Source organism: Nestor notabilis, unplaced genomic scaffold (genome assembly GCF_000696875.1).
Source record: "Nestor notabilis isolate BGI_N333 unplaced genomic scaffold, ASM69687v1 scaffold2668, whole genome shotgun sequence".
Lineage (NCBI taxonomy): Eukaryota > Metazoa > Chordata > Aves > Psittaciformes > Psittacidae > Nestor > Nestor notabilis.
Window position 1 is genome coordinate 1 of NW_009938534.1, and position 19,819 is coordinate 19,819.

Here is a 19,819-nt window from a genome sequence, read left to right on the forward strand (position 1 = left end):
TGCCGTGTTTGGGCAGCCCCAGTCGCGCCGCGGGAGCCCGAGAGGAACCGGGCGCCTCGATGAGCTCGTAGCTCCCACCCTGCCCCGTCCTCGCCGGCAGGAGCTCCAGGTGCGCGGGTCAGAGCAGAGCCGGGGACGCAGCTGGCTGCAATGGCGTCCAACATGGACCGAGAAATGATATTGGCTGATTTCCAGGTAAATTTCAAGCCGCCGCCGCACAACCGTGGCCTCTCGCTGCTTTTCTCTTTCTCCTCGTTGCTGTGCTGCTGGTTCTTTGTGGGAAGGTCCAGGGTGGTGGGGGTGAATCCCACCCTCCGAAGCCTCTTGCTCTTTCTCTCTTTCTTTCTTTTTTTGTTTTGTCAGAAATGGGGAACATGTGCCCTCTCCTCTCAAGGTGCGTGAACAAAATGTCTTCTTTTAACTTAGAGAGTTTCGTTTTTTAATGAAAACAAAAAAGCTTTTTCATCCACTTTGCTTGTTCCAACCCTCCGCAACCACCCAGGCCCTGGGACAGCTGTGAGCCAGCTCACTTGGAAGAGGCAAATGCCAGGGAGGATACAAAACTCATCACTCCTCATGATTTGTCACAGTGTTTGTAATGAATCACTTACTGGTACTACAGATTAGAGCTGAGCAGAGGTGTTTCCATTATAACATCAACACTAACTTCACGGTTGCCTCAGCCTATGACTGTTGTAATGACAGTAAAACTCTTCCCACCCCATCCCAAACAACAACATGTTTGCGTAGAAAGGAGGAATATGCCCTTAAAAGCTGTTTGTTATGTTCCTTCCTCCCTACAGAAGGGTTATAATTTAACTTCAAACTTTTAAATCTCATTCCCAGAATAAAGTTTTTCTCTGAATAAAAGTGATGTGTTCAGGAGCCTGGTTAATCTGTCCAGTATATTGCTTCCTAATACTGCTTGCTTTTATATTGTTTCTCTAAGAACAAACAAGTGGAAGATGCCTGCATTTGAAATAATGGGGAGAGCCCAAAACAGCGTGGAAGGGTATCAGATTATCTTTGAATATATCTTTTAAATATTTACTTTTTAATCCATGGTGGGTTTTTTGTTTGTTTTTTTTTTTTGTATGCTCTGTCAATTTCCAGTGGTTGTTCTTACATGGATAAGCTGCTGGATGTTCTTGTGTTCAGTTGTAAACCTGCTGTCTGTGTGTTCAACTTCTTAAAAGGCTGTTTCGCAGCTGCTAGCAGTGAGACTATCTAATTTATCTTAAAAAAGTAATCCCTTCATTCGCTCTGTGCATGTGTTTAACAGGGATGTTTCTTTGGAATTACAGGTAGGGTGACTGTTGTGTACATTATGTAATTCCCCTTTACAAAAGGTATCTGATCTCTCACTGACGTAACACGCGGAGTTCCCAGCTGATAACGGGGGACTCTTTTTCCCTTTTTGTACCTGTCTATCTTACACTCATACTTATTAAAATGTTTAACAGAGATTTCTATAAGGATCTTTTATTTTGTTGTGCTTGGAGGTGGTTTTGTGTCTGCAGGGAGTGACATCTCAATTCTAAGCTGGGGTTTCATAAGGGAGTTCTTCCAGTAACAATACACTGTGTAAGAGGAAACCGGGGACCTTGATTCTGCACTCAAACTAGTGGAGACAGACTTTTATGGAATCCCACATTACTATTCCCTGAAACAGTTTTATGTTCAGGAATCCCAGATAATGATTAAGTTAGTGGCTGGTGAGTGTAAGATTATTTTATTTTAATAGAGTTTTCATCTATATACACTTCCCAAGTTTTTAGTGTCAGTGCTGTTTTGCAATATTTTTGTGCTTGGGTTTTGAAACCAGTTAATAAAGGTATAAGAGCAACTGCAGTGTTTGGTACCACGAAGACAAGTAAGTATTATTGCAAGCTTGCAGAAGGGCGGTGGAGTCACAGAAACCAGTTGTAGATGAAGGATGACATAATGTGTTTGAACCTAGACCTAGGAAGTATTTTATCCTATAATAGTGCTTATTTGAAAAGAACCCTTTTTCTCTTGTATTTCAGCAGACAACTTAGTTTTTGTTTGTTTTTTTTTTTCTTTTTTCTGTTTCACCCCCCCATTTTTTTTTCCTTTTTAAAAAATCATATCATCCTTCTGCCTGATTCTGAAACACTGACCTGTTAATTGTCATGCTGCTAAGGCTTCAGATTAGCAAAGGACAATGTCAGGCATTATTAGGCCTTGTATCTTGCAGAATGGTAAAGGATTTTGGGTATTTTAAGTACTTGATGGAATTTGCAACTCATTCACTAAGAATTTAAAATGGAAAATAAAACATTGTCTGCAAAGTAATTCTGCATGGTTTTCCCTTCTGTATTTTCTGTACCTTTTAATTAATAAATGTTTTTCTCAGAGTTCTGCTGCTATCTTCTATATTTGTGTGAGGTATCTTGTTGAAGAATGTTGTGCACACTGGAAAATCGAAAAGCTATTATTTGCAGTTTTGTTCATTTAGTCTTTGCTGAATTGAGTTGGGAGGGAAACTTCTATCACTATTTCACCCTCGCCTTTTCCCAGTTACATTCAAAAAGGATAGAGCAATGTCTGAACTTTTAAAACTTGAAAGGATTTTCCCTCATTATAAAACTTGTGACTTCTGTGAAGTCATGATTATACTGATATCTGATGCTTTTATGAAGCTCTCATGGGCTTATTTGGTATCTTTCAAAGCCATTGATTTCAGCTGGATCAGGATCTTGTACTGTGTTTGGTTTTTCCTTTTAGCTCTGGTTGTTGTAACAGGTTGCTTCTCTGAGGTGCTTAAAGGAAACACTTTTGAAAGTATTTTGTATATATACGTATGTATGCATACAAACATTGCATAATTTTATTAAAGATTTTGACTACAGAGCAAAACCCAGTAAGCGATCTACCAAAATATTTTTTTCTTAATGTCTCAAAACAATTTAAGCCTGTTCTGTGTGGTTTGTAATTATTTTCTTTCCCTTTCCTTTTTTAATGAGGTTACTGTATGCTACCCAGGGAGTACAAAGTGGGTATTCATACATGTGGGCTATGTAAGCAACCTGTCTAACTTTTCCTTCTTAGGCTCTCACTTAGGAAAGCTTATGCAGAAGCTTAACTTTATACATGAGTAGTCTGATTGTTTTCAGTGGAAGTAGCTAAAGAAGTGGAGTTGAGCGCACAAACAAGTTTTAGCTGTTTCACTAAATGCAATTCAGAATTTCTCCACAAAGTGTCATTGGCATATAGGAAAAGCACCCAGCAATTTCGGCTTGTGTTTGTAGCAGAAATTCTTTAAAAGGTAACTGCATGTGAGTTGGTAAAAGGGTGATTCTACAACATACTGGGCAATATAAAGGCATAAAATTTCTACCGATTTTTGTCAACATCTCTGTTCTTCTTTTGTTTGTTGTATTTAGCTGCAAAATGGTCTTCCATATCCAGTGGGATACCTAGGTATGTGCATGATACAAACATATTAATGATCTATGCATTTTGGGGTCCATTTTTCATTATGAAGAAAATAGATGGTTTTGTTAATTTTTTCTTTTTTGAATTACAAATTTTAATTGCACCGAACTTAATTAAATTGGCATAGTTTTACTATTCAGAAATGAAAAAAAATCTTTGTGCATTGGCAGGAGTATCAGATGTGAACATTTTTGTATGCAAGCAGCTTTACTTTTGCTTTACAGCCTCACCTAGGATGGGGACTAAAATTGTCAAGAATATATTTTTGTCACTGTAAGTTATGTCCACCTATAGGACCGCTTTATTCATGTCCTCACAACACTTGTAAATGTAGAGCCTAAAGGCTGGAGTATTGTGGAAATTTCCAGCTCCTGGGTGTCCACTTATTACAAGAATATCTGGCACGTGGAGCTTCAGAAGGGAATTTTTCATAGAATTCACATTTTCCATTGACTAAATAAGTAGCTCAGTCTTCTGAGCTAAGTCTTCCCACCCAGTAGCTCAGGTCTGGGTGGGAAGGCTTTGGAGTAGAATGGCAGAACTAAAAAATCCTTGCTTTCATCGAAAAAACAGATACCTAATAGTTGTCTTCTTCATCCTTCTGTCTTTCATCTATGTTCATCGTGAAAGAAGGTTATGTGAGTATTTCTTCTTTTAGCAATTTTTTTTTCCTTACACTGGGTACCAGACTGCTTTGGTATGATTCACCCACATGTATATAAAAATATCTTTCTTTAAACTTCACCTTTGTGTCAATCTGTTTCATAAAAACAGAGGTTTGTGGGAGGAGCAAGGGGGAGTTGGGAAGGAAGAACCTCATTGCCATCAGTTACAGAAAGGTGAGAAAGCATGCTGCATAATCGTGTTTTCAGTTATAAAGTCAACCATAGCATTGATACATCAGCTTATTATTTCTTTCCTTTGTTTTTAAAGGTTTAACCATAATTCAAACTATTTTTCCTTCTGGAATGGCTAAAATCAAAGAAACTGGAGTATCTTTTTCACTTGGAAGTTAACACAGTGCTGTTAAATAACTGACAAGATATGTTTTTAAAGGCTTTTTTATTTTTAGTGGTTATGAAAAACATCTGTCTGCTTCAGCCCTGTTCAAGATTATCTGTTCTGCACACTGTGCATATATTCACTGGCTAACAGTCTTTGTACAGAGTTCACGTGTGGGGGGTGGGGAGAGGGGGAGTGCTAAGAGAGCTTTGCTTTCTTCTGTGTGCTGGCTCAGGTTTTCTGTCACTTTTTAAGTTACTGCCAGTATGTAAATTTGATGGGTGAAAAAGGTAGGCAGGTGCAGCATCCTTGATCTTGCCCTGGACTGTGACTTATGCTTGGGGCTGAAAAGAGTGTTTCAACCATTTTCTGTAAGGGTAAACCATCCACTAAGGGGTTTTGAACAAATAGCAAAGTTGATGTCCTTAATATTGATTTCTGGAAGGAAAGGTGGTGTTTTGTCATGAAAGCATTGGAGCAGGAAGGAATGTTCTTGCTTTCTTTGCAGACTTTCTGTGAAGTGTTTGGCAGTTCACTTGGGAGAAGATCCTCAACAAAAGATAGGTGCTGAAGAGACTTCTAATCAAAGTTTAATTTTTTGGAAAGTGTCCTCCGATTTATGTTTAACATTCTTGGAGGCCTGCATTTTCATCAGAAAGTCTCCTAGGCATCTAAAGATCTGGTTTTATATGTGTTCAGACCTGTCTGAGTTTAAACCTCAATCTGGCTCATACCAAACCATTTTGTGTGTGGCCTCCCTGTAGGATAATAATGCAGTGGGTACTCCTAGAGCACACAGCTGAACTGAGCTCTGCAGCTCTCTCCATAGTAGTTGGAAGGATCCAGTGTGCTATAGATGAGAAATCAGGGTTTGGGATAGACAGGTTTGTTTCTTTGGACCCTCATGCTGTGTATCTTTAGATAAAAGTGGACTCTGCTAGGTTTCTAATAGTCAGGTGCCAAGATGCTCAGCACTGCTTCACTTGACCTTTTTTATGGATATAAGTTACTATATCCTTAGCTAAATTTTGAAATAGTTAACAGTTGTTTTTCAGTATAAGAAAGAGGACTTCAGGACACTGTAGGATGTTGAAGCCCATACCTAGGGGACCTCTGAATTTGCATTTTGATTAGGATTCCTTTTAATCCTTCTTGCTTTTTATCACCTGTTACAATTTTGTGCATTGCACAGCGACAGCATTGGAACTGGTAGTTGGACCTCTTGCTTTGCAAGGTGATTGGTTTTGTTTGCTATCAATGGCCTTAGGGTCAAGAGACACGACAGAAACATACTGTGTGCTTAGTGTATTTTAATTTGGTTATTTTGATTGCTGTTGTCTGCTACCAAGACCATTGCTTCTATTAATTTGTTTTTTGTGTGTTTCTGAAACATTAACGGTTTAATTTCTTAAGATACTTTTGGGCTCGGCTGTAATCCCAAAGCTCATGTTCATCAGAGCAAAGCTAGTTTGATTTACTAGTCACCTTTCTGGTCTTTAAACTGAAGTTCAAATAGATTCCAGGGTCACAAATAAGAAATTGAAGTAAGAGTGGTGGCCATTTAGAAACATGATAACTGGGATATTTCCACTGATAGCTGTTCATGGAAAAGCCAGCTAATTTCTCCTATATAAGGGCAGATAGTTAATTAGAAATACTGTCTGATGTTTTTAGAGAAGAAAGAGGATACTATGATTTGTGTGCATTTCAGCCCTGCTGCAAGAACCTAAATAATTTACCAGTGGAGCACCAATTCATCTTTAGAAAGAGGTTTATACTGTTCCTTTAGTTCAATTACCTTGAAAAGACTCTTCACGTCATAGTAATCATGTCACCATTGCCATCAGCCCATTCATATAGGTATTTGGGTTAGTAGGTCACTGAAACAGATTGAGAGGTGGTAGATATAGGATCCTTTTTCAAATGCCATGACAACAGATGCTAATTATAATATTGAAATTATTAATTGTATGCACTCCCAGAGGCTAGGAACATGCTTTATTGGAAGGTACTGTGAAAGTTATTTGGCACGTTGAAAATAAAATGTGGGTAATATTTCTTGGTAAGCAAGGCTAATTTACAGTAAACACTGAGGTAGTATTTTTGTGTGGAAGGAGGTATGAGAGAGGAGAGGATGAGGATTTGAGTGATTTGATACATGTCTTAAGAGGTTCTGAGAATCTCTCGTCTAGAGAATATTGCATTGGTGTTGGGAAGTCTGAAAGGGTAAAATATCCTTGTCTATCTGGGCAGTTCTTATGGTTCAGTTACCATTGCAAGCCTACTTTTCATGTGTTTCCCTACTAGAAGCAAGAGTTAATAGCTTATTAAAGGAACTACATGGCATGTCTTTGATAGGATTTAATATTTTTGTAGACAGTGGGTAAGTCAGTGTGTATATATGGGGCAGCCATGAGATGAGTCCTTTTAACTACTGTAAGAAGTAGAATAAAAAGCCTGGGGAAGTGCGTAACATTTTACTTGTCCCTCATCATTTGGATGAAGGGAAGTGACATGCTTTCTGGCTGGATTGATACCTACTAATTAAGCCAATTTTTTGGAGTTGACTAGGTAATATGCAATTGTAAAACCAAACTGCTCAAAGAGGAAACCAAAGCCCTAATGTATGCATTACATGTTGTTTGGTCTATCAAAGAAGTCATCTACTGGTCTTGTATGTCTAACTGGTTGAGCAGGTCTTTGTTCTGCAGCAGTAGTTATACTTTCAAAAGATAATTCATTAAAGGTGAATTTCTTAGAGAGGTTTTGAAACTAGAACAGGGTACATTAGCCCTTGAGTTATTTTATACAGGTTTCTTATTTTACCTGTAGCAGGAAACAATTTGTAAAGACAAGAACTCTAAAACTGAGTCACCTCTATTATTTTTCTTATTTTTAAAGGTCAGGTTGTTTGTGTGAGCAAATATCAAAGGTGCCATATCAGCTCAGATCAAAGACCCAGCTGGCCTAACGTCTCCTCTGCAGCAGTGGTTAGTCCTGAGGAAAGAACCAAAAGAAATGGAATTAGAATGGATTTGCCTCATCCTAGTTTCTGGAAGTCTGCACTTTAAGAGCTTGATGATGGGATTGTTATAAGATGGGGTCGTATATGAATTTGTCTAAACTGTAGAAATCTTAACCCTTTCTGACTTGCACCCCAATAAAATTCATCAGAAAGCTAATGTCAGCAATGTGGGAGTGTGAGGTTGATCTAAAGAGCAGTCTGCAGTGAAAAATTCATATTTAAATTCGTTTTGGCAGCTATCATCTAGTCCTGGTGGTTTTTTTTTTTTTTTTCTATGTGTCTCTACTGACACTTTAGGATGTGAGAGCTCTCTGTAAAGAGCAGCTTTGTTATAGGATGGTCCCTAAGTTCCTCTGTAGTGAATATGAGTGCACAGAATTCATTTAGCTTTTCCAATATGCCCTGACCTTCTTTGAATACTTCTTCCGTATCTTCTTCCTTTGGTCCCACTGCCTCTCTGGCAGACTTTCTTGTCCTGGTGCTTTTAAAAGCTTATATAATTTTAATGTCTTCAGAGAAATGTTTTTTTTTTTCCAGTCCAGTTTAGTTGGCCTGCGTTATGGTATGACCTGTGCTCTGCTGGGATTGAGTGTTCTTTTTCCCTATTTTGGATACCATTTTCATGTTTTGAAGAGTATGTCCATTATTTGTGTTCCTGTTCTTTGCCAAAAAAATAGGACAGTTTGTGGAATGCTGAGTAAAATTTTTTGTATGGATTAATACTCTTCTTTGTGTGCTTATCTGGAGAATGGCTTTTATTTATTCTTTAGGTGTTTTTAAGGTTTCTCAGGCAATGAGGAGAAAGGAGTTGACTGCAGATACCCAGTAAGCAAAAGTGTTTGTTTGACTTGTGCAGTTCTCTTTTGGTTTTCATCACTTTTTCTTCTTGTGTGATAACGTATAAAATACTGTTGGAGCTAAATGACTGTGATTCAGGATATCTTGGGGTTTTTATCTTCACTGAGATACTTTTTATTAGAGTATTAAACAATCACAGAAACTTTGAGAGAATCCTAACGAAAGGTTTTTGTGGGTGTTGGGTAAAGGCTGTCTTCACTCCTTAGGAAAGATGGTTTTAGTAGTCTAGGGTACTAATTAATGGGTACTGACTTCTGTTTTGGTTTGATTTTTAATTCAGTTTGAGCACTGCTCTTTGTGTGTAGCGCATGTGGCTTAAACACTAGTGTTTGCATGGGGCTTGGGAGGCTAGGAGCCTTGGGCAACATAGTTTAGTGTGTGGTGTCCCTGCTCATGGCAGGGGGGTTGGAACTAGATGATCTTAAGGTCCTTTCCAACCCTAACTATTCTATGATTCTATGATTCTGTATCTTGGCTCAGCTCATGGGCTTCCTAGGGATGTGCCTTCGTGGTATTCTGGAAACAGAATTTGCTCCAGAGTCTTGAGAGTGTTCAAAGTCTGCTGGAAACCGTTTGAAAGTGGTTAGTGTGGTGCCAAGTTAGCTAGTTCTGCTAAGTAGTGGTTAGACCTTCATGCTACCAGTTTAGACTTTGTAACCTGCTTGCTTTGTGCAGAAGACTTGCAGTCATCCCAGACCTTGGGCAAAGGTCACACTTGTCTGTTTGGTAACTAATAGGTAGAAATGTCTTCTTTGACCTTCAGAAATGTTGTTTCTTCTTTTATTCCTCCATTCCTCCTGTAGGAAAGGACTAATGCTTCCTAACTTCAGTGTTTTGCCTAAGGTGGTGCTTAAACAGTAGAACGATGAAACCTGTAAGTAGTCAGGGGTGGAAGTTCAAATGCATTGGGCAAAACTTGAGCCTGGCATATTTGCCTGAACCGTTTCTCGATTTCTGATACTGGTAAGTGTATTAGCTTGGTTTTGTTAAGCCAACAGCTGGTGAATCTGCTTGATTTTTACCAGATGGTCTACTGAGCTGTGTAAAAACAGCGTTAACATTCTTATTTCTTCATTTAGATGCTGGCAGTAGGTGACCTTTCAGTTTATGTCTCCGTTGATATGCATGGATGTTTGTTTTAAGTGTTTGTATGAAACAGAAAGAAGTAAAAGTTCATTTAATAACCACGGATGACTCATAATAAGAACAGTCTCATTGTATCAGTAGGGTTGTTGCAAGGTGAGAATGAGAGGGGATGCCATAGAAGGGCATGTATGTAGCTGGTGTTGCAGTCTGTGGAGGTGGTCCTGAGACAGGCAGGACTCTGGGGTGCAAGAGCTGAGGTACCAAAAATCTCAGTTGTGAGTGTCCAAATGTGCTGAATGTCTTGATAGCCCAGAGGGGAGTTACACATGTATCCTAAATCTGATATCATGGTTCTAAAGCATTTACTTGCTTGGCTGAGCATATTGGTTTAATTTTACCTGGTTTTGGGGAACAAAGTGTTATGCTTTGTTTCAGTTGCTTTGAAGTAGTTACTATTGCAACGATGTATGTGGGGGATTTTCAAGAACGTTTTCTCACTTACTAATATATCATAGACGAATTGGTGTCCTAAAGCTTTCTGGGTTTGAGTAGACTTCTAGCAGATACAATTTGGAGCTGCCTTTGGCTGTTTTGTAGACTTTTAATGATCATCTTTGATAACCCAGCTGTTCTCTTCATAAGGGATGGGAGAGGGAAGCAAGGTACTATGTTTCACCCTAGAAACAGGAAACTCTGGGTTGAGTTATTTAAAAATCCTACATCCAGAAACCTGATTTTTATTTGGAATGCTTAGGAAGGGAATTAAAGATTCTTCTAGTAGAAGTAGTAGCCACATAGTGGGTTGCACTAGTGTGCCAGGAGACTGAGGGAGGCTATTCTTCTTGTGCTGGTGAGACCACTACTACCAGGAGTACTGTGACTGGTATCAGTCCTTCCATTGACAAAGTGAAGCAAGTCCAGTGGAGTGCTGCCTAGGAGGGGAGGTGGCTGGAGCACATCTGCGAAATGATCTGTCTGGTTGTAATTCAAGGACATCTTTTGCTGTTAAGAATAGCTCTGAGTGTGGTTTTTTTGTTTTTAAGCTGCTGACCTGGAGAATTATAAAATCATAGAATTATTCACCCATCTTTTTGAGCAGGTGAGTGGCCAGTACTTGAAAAGAGTTTTCCATGCTCCTCATCTATCTTGTCTTTTGAAGAGTAAGTTACTAAAGGGATAGTCAATTGATTTTAACAATATTTGTTCACTGCCAGCGTTTTTGATTTATCTTTAAAACCTCATATATCTTTATGGAATAGAGGTAGCTCTAGTTGCATTGCTGTATCTAGTGATAAAAATTTATTGGGTGCTTTCAAAAGTAAGCATTTCCTAGGGTGCTGTGCGTGCAATTGCAGTGGATGGAGGTATATTAATGCTGGCTTCCTGGGGCTTTGTAGGAGATTCCAAGGGGTGAAAGCTTCTCTTTCTAGGTGATTGCCACCTGTCAAACCTTTTGTTGCCTTAATGTTCTTTGAGCATTGTAGCTTTGTATAAGTATTAAAAAGATGGACTGAACTACAGTTGCAACAAAATGCTGATGCCAGAAAGCTCTTTTCTCCTTTTTCATCTAACACAGGATAGTCTGTTTCAATGGCTGAGGACAAGGCATCAGGCTGAATCACAGTAGCTTAGTCTTGTTCTGAGACAGATGGATGCGATATTAGCGACAGGGGAAAAAGTCTGTAGTTGACAAGTGTGACTGCCCTGGAGATCAGTTGTCTGAGTTTGTTGCTGTTCTGGGTACTTGGAGCTACGGCTTCAATCTTATCCTGTTGGTTATATGAACTGAGCATGGTACCTGTGTTTGCATCTACTCTGTAATTACTGCAGGAGGCTGCAGCAGAGGATGTTAACTGCAGAGTGCATGTGGAGATTAGTTAGGCACAAAGTGAGGGTTTTTTTGTCCAGCTGACTTTTACAGGAGAGACTGATGCACAGTGTAATCCACAGCCATCTGTCTGTCTGATTTTAATGGGCCTGAACCTGTTGCGTGAAACGTTCTAGGCTAAAGCCTGCTTTGGGTTAGCTTAGAGATGGTCCCTTTCTGGAGAAAATGTAGCTACTGTTGGTAGTCAAAGGAAATATGGAATTACTCAACAAAAATGTTGAGAGGCAGACTTCTAAGTCCTCCATATCCAGTTACTGGCAGCTAGGCTGAATGTGGTCTTCTGGAGACTTTTGGCTGCTGCATTTTGCCTTCGCCAGAAGGCGAATGGTGCCACAGGTGAGATATAAATTCTGCCTTGCTGCCAAATACCATTTGCTCCCAGCTTCTGTGCAACAACTGCCACCCACTGTCTGTCGGGGCAACAGTAGCCTGACTCTGTATTTGAGTCAGCAACAGCTGTTTGTTGCTCTCCCAGCTTTTGCAGCAGTAACAGCCGGGCTCTCTGTGTTGGGAGCAGCAGTTGTCCTTCCAGCTTCGCTGTGCAACAACTGCCTGGATCACTGCAGCAGGTGCCGGAGGAGCGTTTTCAGCTGCAGCTGCTGCCAGATGGGGAGGACAGCTGCTTTTCTGGGATGTGGAGGTAGGCTAAAGCCTGTGCCGTTGAAGTGGGGGGTCATTGAGGGTCTCAAAACCCAGATCCAGCTGTTACGGCTGCCTGCCGGGGTCAGACCACCCTGCAAGGGATTTAGAAGAGCAAGTCTGTCATCCTGCATTATGGCTCTCTGGAAGTGCCTCATAGGTTTGTCTTGAATGCCTTGAAGTCTGTCTGCCCTCTGAATTTTCTCCTACTGAATTGTTTCCTCAGTGGCTGCTTTGCTTGCTTTATGTAACAGTAATTAAGGTTACTGTGCCAGTTAAATAGGACCCCTAATGGTTAGCTGTGAATCTTTCCGAGGGTAAGCCCTCCATCACTAAGGTGATGGTTAATCTGTGAAGCTACCAGAAAAAACATTTGGAGAAGTGCTCTGAAATTTTTTAATATGCAAATTAAATCTGCATCATGGAAACACTTACCTGGCCTGGAAGAGCAGGATGCTAAGAAAGTTCTTTTAACATTCAATAGCTTTTATCTTTGGGATCTGATTTTATGCATTCAGTGCAAAACAGTAGTTTTCTCATCCTCAAATTCGTTTTCCTCTTGTGTGGTCTGAAAAAAATACAGAAGGGACTGTACAGTCTCTGGAGCTGCAGTGAAGTGTGAAAATGCTATCCTAGATTTAGAGGAAATGCGGAGAGGGGGAGTTGGAGAAGGAGCCTATTCTATCTGATCTTCCCCTTTATCTTCCCTTTCAGAAATATTTTTTGCTTTCTTTTTGATGTTTGATCTTGTTGATGTAAAGGTTTACGAATCAGTGAGCCTTGAAGGTTTTACCTTTACTGTGGTGGCTCGTTTCTTTCAGTTTGATGACCTCGAGGATTTGTTGGTTGCTGATTGAATCGAGAGTTTGTATTATTCTGGTAGGAATTTTCTTCTAAAATGCCTTTTATTAAGTAGGTCTCTTATGAAGATAAAGCTGTGTAAAATCTGTTAATCACAGATAATTTCTTCTCAACTAGCATCACTTTGCTTAGTAGAAAAGATGTGTTTTTGTGTCTTTGGAGCTCTTCTACTTTGCTATATTTTGGAGGCATTTTTTCCCTTCTATTGCTGCAAAAATTGAATATGATTTTGTTTTCCTATTATTTTTTTTGTTTTTGTTTTCTTCTTGCTTGGGTGGAATGAAAAGCATAAAAATGAGCAAAAAAATGTAATGTAAATAAGTAAACCCTGTGACTTTTAGTCTGCTTTCCTACATAAGCGAGGCATGCAAACTTACGGTGCCCAGGTGTCCAATGAAATGACTCCAAATTTCATGAAAATACAGCCAGGTAACATCAAAAGAATTCCATCAAAAGAAGCTCTTATAAATATTCTAGCCATAGGAAAAGCTTAAACCAGCCCTTGCAATTAGGGATGAGGGACAAACCCATGAGGAACCAGACTTTTAAATTCTGTTGCTTACAGAACCTGCTGGTTTTCTGTGTGTATTTCCCTAAAGAAAACAAAGGCAGAAGCATACCAGGCTTTTCTGGGGCTAATCTGCTGCTACAGAGTCCTTGATGTTATGTCATACCTGCCAGCGAAGGACTACCTGTCCTGTGTGCTTAATTTCTTGGGGAGGATTAAAGACATGCAAAGAAGATATTTCCTTGAATTGATCTTGCATGACACGATGGAGTAAAAAGGAAACAAACTTGAATTATAGTTGATTTTTTTTTTTTTGGTCATACTGATGGGTTATGACTTGAAGCAGAGATTTGTATGTGGTGGCATGTAGTTGTCTGAATGTCGAAATGTTATTCTGAAGAATCTTAGTTTGCTGGAACTGTGATGTTAACAGGGTGTTGAGGGAGATCTTGGAATGTCAGTTTCATGGTTACATTAATAAATAGCACTTATTCCTTCACTGTTGTCGTTCAGAAGTGTTTGTTTTCTGTTTTATTGACAACTAGCAAACCCACTCCATCTGGAAAGTGGAATCTTTGTGTTAGAACTCCTCAAAATCAAGTGTTAAAAGTGATTGTAAAAGTGGTCCAAGAGTTTTCAACAAAACTGTCTTTCTTGGTATTAAGAGTTCTGTTTTTCTTTTTTAGTTAGTGTTTACACCTGTCCATTCCTGTTACCCAGTGACTCTGCATTGTGAAGAGAGTGAGAGCAGGGTTCTATTTTAGATGGGAAATCATCAACAAGAAGACTTAGGAAGGATGCAAACGTACAAGTGAATTTGTTGCTTGATGCCTCATCACAGCAGAGTAAACTCTTTTCACTGTGTGCTTTGGTAGAAGAGTCAGCTAATTTTGTTTAGTTTATCTCAAAATAAAAGTATGCCAAAGTGAGCTGAATTGATTTGCAGTTAGCATGGGCTAAGAGTGTGGCATATGGACAGTCATAAGTCAGCTGAGCGGCAGGGTTGATATGAAGAGGGAGACACTAAACCCAGTACTTGAAGCCTGAATTTTAGGTACCCTCTACCCAACTTCATCTGCGGAACTGAGGGTTGGACACAACATTCTATTGGTCAAGTTTTTGTTGTAGGTTGGAACACAATTTGATTCTTAGGAAGGTTATGCAAAGTTGGCAGTGCTGACAAATGAGAAATAGTAACTATTTTTGCAATGACCATATTTTTCAGTGTATTTCTCTTAACTGTAAATAAAACCTCAGGCTGTCATTTCTGCGAAGCTTTTTTCTCAAAGTAAGACTACTTCACAGCAGAGCTGTCAACAGTTTCAGTGGCAGGTTTATGGTAGTGTGAACCCACTTGGGATTTCAGAAATGACAAGCCAAAGCTCTGCACTCCTCAAGCTTACCTGCTGTAGGTGTATATAACCTTCTTTCTTGCTAGGGAATGTATTGAAGTGTCATTTTTAACTTCAGAAGCAACTGCAAGAAGTAATGGAAAAGAAGACAAAATGTTGCTTCTGAAAGCAAAGCTGTATTACGATTTTTGTTTTTATCATTCCCAGTGCAAAGTGGGTTAAATTGAGTATTAACACAAAATGCTGTGAGCAGTGGAAGTTTTCTCTTGTTCCAGAGAGAATCAATCTGGTGAGGAGAGCATTGTGGATCAATAGAAATTGCTGCCTCCCCTCTGCAGGCAAAAAGAAAAAATCCCCAAAATGTCATCTTGTGATGATGTTTGTGGTCCTTCAGACTGCTCCATTTTGTGTACATATACTGCAGGTAATGCTTCATATGTGTGGAATTCTTCCACGTTGAACTTGGGAAGAGAGAACTGGCCTTGAATTTCCCTTTGATTTCTTTTCTGCTTTTTATTTCTTAATTTTTGTAATCTGGGAGAGGAGTCAGAGCATGGAAAGTATGACCTGATGGCTTTTTATTCTTGGGAGAAAAAAGTACCTGTTTTTATGCCTAGGGCCCTTTTTCTCTTACTGTGTAAAGGAAAAACAAGATTATGTATCTTTGGAATCAGGAAAACTGATCTGTTTGATGCCACTATCCAGCTGTTAAAAGGTTGGATTTTTTTAATGTTGTTTCATACAAACTTTATGTAAACTTCTTTTTGCATAACTGTGTAGTAGAGCAGAAGGAACATGATCTTGTTTTAGGTCTTGTAAAAGTTCAAACTCCTTTTGTGTGCTTGAACACGGAGCACAGCTTTGATTAGGATAGAAGATAAATTCCAGAAAGAAACTTGACTGTTTCCATTTTCCCTCTCTATTGAAATATATCTGATACCCTTCAACGTGAATGGTAGCAAATATATGTCAGAACAAACAGCAGCGCTCTGCCTGTTGAAGTTGTATAGCCGAAAAGGGATAGGTATCAAAAAAGAAAGCAGGTTGCTGCATCAAGGTTTTTGCTGAGTAGAGGTACTCCCTTGTATTTGGAATTAAGCTCGATTAACAATAACGTTTTGTGGGATGTTATCATTACTTTAAAAATGCTACTGTACTAATTAATTGAACTAGGTAAAAGTTGAGAGTAGAGGGCTAGAACAACATGCAAGTGTTTTGTCTGAAAGGAAAAGATTGTAAATGTTTCGTTATATAGTCTTAATTTTAAGTAATTGCACAAGGGGTGCTCATTTGTACATGTGGGAGTAAGTTGGCATTTTCTTGATCAAATATGCCACCTTCTTACACTGCACAGTCTAACACCCAGAGTGAGTAGGGGTGTAAGGTGATGGTGGTGGAGGCAGAAGGGTTTATAATATGTGTTTCTGGCACTAGACAAAATATTTCAGCCATCTCAAACATCGTTTTAAATATGAAGTATTTTCATGGTCCCTTATAAGGTAGTATGAGTGTTTCATACTTTTGGACATAGAATTCTCAACACACCTTTATGGGACAGCACTGTTGCCCTAGTTTTACAAATAACTACTTTGTCTTGCTTCCCTAGGTGGCTTGCTCAAGGTTACACAATCCTCTGGTGGAACTGGGAATTATACCCAAATGTTTGATGTTTAAAACTTGAAATCTGATTTCTGGATTACCCTCTCCGAACTGGAATAAAAGACCTGTATCTTTCCTGTTGTTCTGCTGAAATTAATTGAATTATAAGTATTAAAACTCTTGATTTTGATCAATGCTTTTAATTCTGTTTACTGCTTCTGTTTCTTTGTAGGCATGTACTGGTATTGAAAATATTGATGAAGCTATAACGTTGCTCGAACAAAATAACTGGGATTTAGTGGTAAGTATTCTACGAAAATGACCTCATAGATCAAATTCATGTAACAGTGACATGCCACTTTGCTGAGACAGCTGTTATCTTTAGTTCAAATTTGGGGGTGTCTTTTATGGCTGGGGCAAGCAGGTTATATGCAGACTGTTTTTGGTCTGTTACAGCCTCATTGCCAAGTTAACGCAATGGTGAGTAGTATCATGTTATACCTTGGTATACTCTGATCTTCATGCCTTTTTGATTTCTTTTCATTTAAATCAATGTTTCATATCGGGTTTAATTTCCTTTTTGGTCAGTTGTATACATAATTTTGTAAGTAGTATTATTAAGGGTAGCAATTACAGAAGACAGCCTGTGTATACACACAGGACTTTTGAGGATTTAGGTGCCTGTGGAAGAAATGGAAGGTAAACCAACTTCTATCTTACATATGCTATTTTTAATTTAAAACCAAGATAATCACTCTTCTACTGTTAGTTATTATGCAGAATTGAATCAGAGGTTAAGGCCGTACCTTGATTAGTTTTGGTGTTATGCAGACACAGTTAAACACAAACAAAACCCCAACAAACTCATCTGAAAAACCCCCTATCACCTCCTTTGTGGCAAGGTTCTATGTGCAAACTAATAGAAGGAAACCAATAAAACAAGCAACTCTGCATAGGGTTATCAGGATAAATAAATAAACTATTATTGCATTTTCTTAATGTTTAAAAGTGTAAAATAGAACAAACAATTAAAAAGCATGTGATCTTCATTTAAACTGTAAATACCTTTGACTCCCTCCTTTTTCTTTTCCAAATGAGTGATCTTTGGAGCACTCCAAATTATCAGAAAATTATTTTAAAAGCAGAAAGAAAAAAGTAATTCCAAAATTGTTTATGGATACAGTTTCAACTGTCTGCTACATTGTGTTCCTAGCATATTGTTTAGGGTGTTCTTTATGTTTTAATAATTTCAAACAAAGTATCACAGAGGTTTAGAGTGGGGTTTTAAACTGAGTTTGTCAGAATGAATAGCCTGTTTCTTTTAAGGCGTAACAGTTAAAATGATGTGTGATCTTGTAACCTATGGTAAACGAACACTATGTTCTCCAAACACTTGAAACTAAATGTTTAAAATGAATGTTGGCCAAAGTATATGGAGTCTTTATGTTGCAACATGTCACGGTGTAAGCAAGAATGAGCCACCAGTGAGTTTTCTGTGTCTTCGAACAGAAAACCCCAAATGTATGTTGAGAGAGTAGTATAACTAAAATCATCTTTTGTCCTAGAAGTTTATTGTGACTTAGCATGGGCTGTTTTGAAAGTTAAAGTGTTCATGAGAAGGCAAGGAATAGCCTTCTGCATTCTGTTCGGGTTGTAAAGTTCTTAATACATTAAATCAGTTGGGTATGGTTTTGGGGATTTATGAAGTACATGCTTTACAATAAATGCTCACAGAGGGGGTTGAATGAGGGAATTGTGATGAAAAATGTTAAGAATAACTAAGGAGATTTGGTTTCTTTCTTTTTTTTTGAGACCCAAGAATGAGCAGAAGGGGAGAGTTAAGTATACAAGAATAGCTTTAAATACTTGATTTTATTAGTGATGATTAAACCATGAAGAAGTCAAATTTAGTGGGAAAAGTAGTAATGACTCAAAACATGCAAGCTTAAAAAAGGCATACGGTAAGTAAGAAAGGAAAAAAAATTAGGGACGTAAAAGGTGCTTTAGGAAGGTCCATAGTTTTTGAAAACTAAACGGATGATGAATGGAGTGTCTATGAAAAGGAAATGGTAAGTTGTGGAATTAAAAATATATTGGGGAGACTAGAAGTGATGAAGATGCATTAAGGATCTGTCATTAGTAGGACACTGGCTGCTTTTTGTTAAAAGCAACTGCCTTGTAAAAAAGGAACTGAAAACCGAATTGTGCCCATCTAAGAGGGAGTTAAAGGCAGAAGAGTGAAGGAAGAGAGACAAAAGAAGCATGAATGTAAGAAGAAAAGGAGTTGCTAGCTTGAGGGAATCAAACATCTCTGTTAGTCAAGGGATTTCAGCCTATCAAAAGTCGAAACAACATGAAAAAGGCTCATGACTTACATGAAATGTAGCATTTTTTCTTTTTAAATTAAAAGTGCATGGTCCATGTGTGGTGGGTATTTTGTTCTTTGGTGGTTTCTGTTTTGCTTGGGTTTTTTTAATACCTTTCATTCAGTAGTCAAGTGCAGATTCACTGCCATGTAACTGGGGAGGAGAGAAGGTTTTGTTTTGGTGGAAACAAAAACAAAAGTCCAGAAAGTCTTGGAGTTAAAAATTAAAATTCTTCTGCTTGGCACTAAATGTTTCATTCAATGCAGAACCAGAGTTTTTTTTTGTATTTGTAAGGAAAACAAAATTTATAGGACTCGGTTCACAAATCATGAAGGCAGTAGTGACGTAGTGATGATTTTGGTAAAGGGCTCCTCCGTCATCCTGTGACCACCAGACTGTTAGGTGAATGGTAAGAACATCATCACTGTCTTCTCTAATTTCACTGTTTTCCGCATCTTATTCAGAGGCTTATTTCAGGTTCAAGTTTTTGATAAACATGACCTGTAGTAGTAAAATATTGTCATACAGGTGTTCAGGTTTTTTTGGGGATATGTTTATTATTATTATTTTTAATGTGGATTCCTTTATTTCCATGACTTTGGAAGTTAAATCAGAGCACTGTATTTGATTGGGAAAGCTTCTGTGAAGCACCCAGGGTAATAAGAATTAGAAAGCTAAGCCAGTCCTGTTACGATGTGACCAACCTAAGGTCAGGGCATGTCTGCAGCATTAGGGAAAAAACCAAAACTAGGAGTTGAGGAAGTTCTTGTCTTGAACAGATTGCTTTCTTGCTCTTTGCTTGGGCTACCTCTACCTCAATGCCATTTTCCTGTCTGGGGAAAAAGGCTGTTCTAGGGATGTGGGTTGAAGATTCCCTTGAGCACCTATTGCTTCTTGAACTCTGAGATTCAAGGGTGGTGGTATTTCCCTGGGACTTCAGACAGAAAAACCAAGAGCAAGTAGTCCTGGTGAGCTGGAAGGCAGGAGGATCCTAAAACAGAAACAGGGAAGTACTTACAGATATAGGCTGACAGAGAAGTACATAAGAACACACACAACAGCAGAGGTTCTATAGTTCACAACACAAGTTTTTAACCTCTTACTACAAGAACTATGTTTTTGTGTAAGTTTTTTGTTAGGATTTCTTTGTGCTGTATTTCCTTGTGCAGGAATATT

General features: G+C 38.7%; 1 protein-coding gene across 1 annotated transcript in view; it reads left to right on the plus strand.

Annotated features, from left to right (window-relative positions):
* Nucleotides 1-156: 156 nt before the first annotated feature.
* Nucleotides 157-19,819, plus strand: part of FAF1 (Fas (TNFRSF6) associated factor 1) — a 164,078-nt gene continuing 144,415 nt past the window's right edge. The window contains exons 1-2 of the mRNA XM_010019353.1: nt 157-195; nt 16,510-16,578. Coding sequence (XP_010017655.1) covers nt 163-195; nt 16,510-16,578 — 102 coding nt within the window. The 5' untranslated portion in view covers nt 157-162. The remainder of the gene's footprint in view (nt 196-16,509; nt 16,579-19,819) is intronic.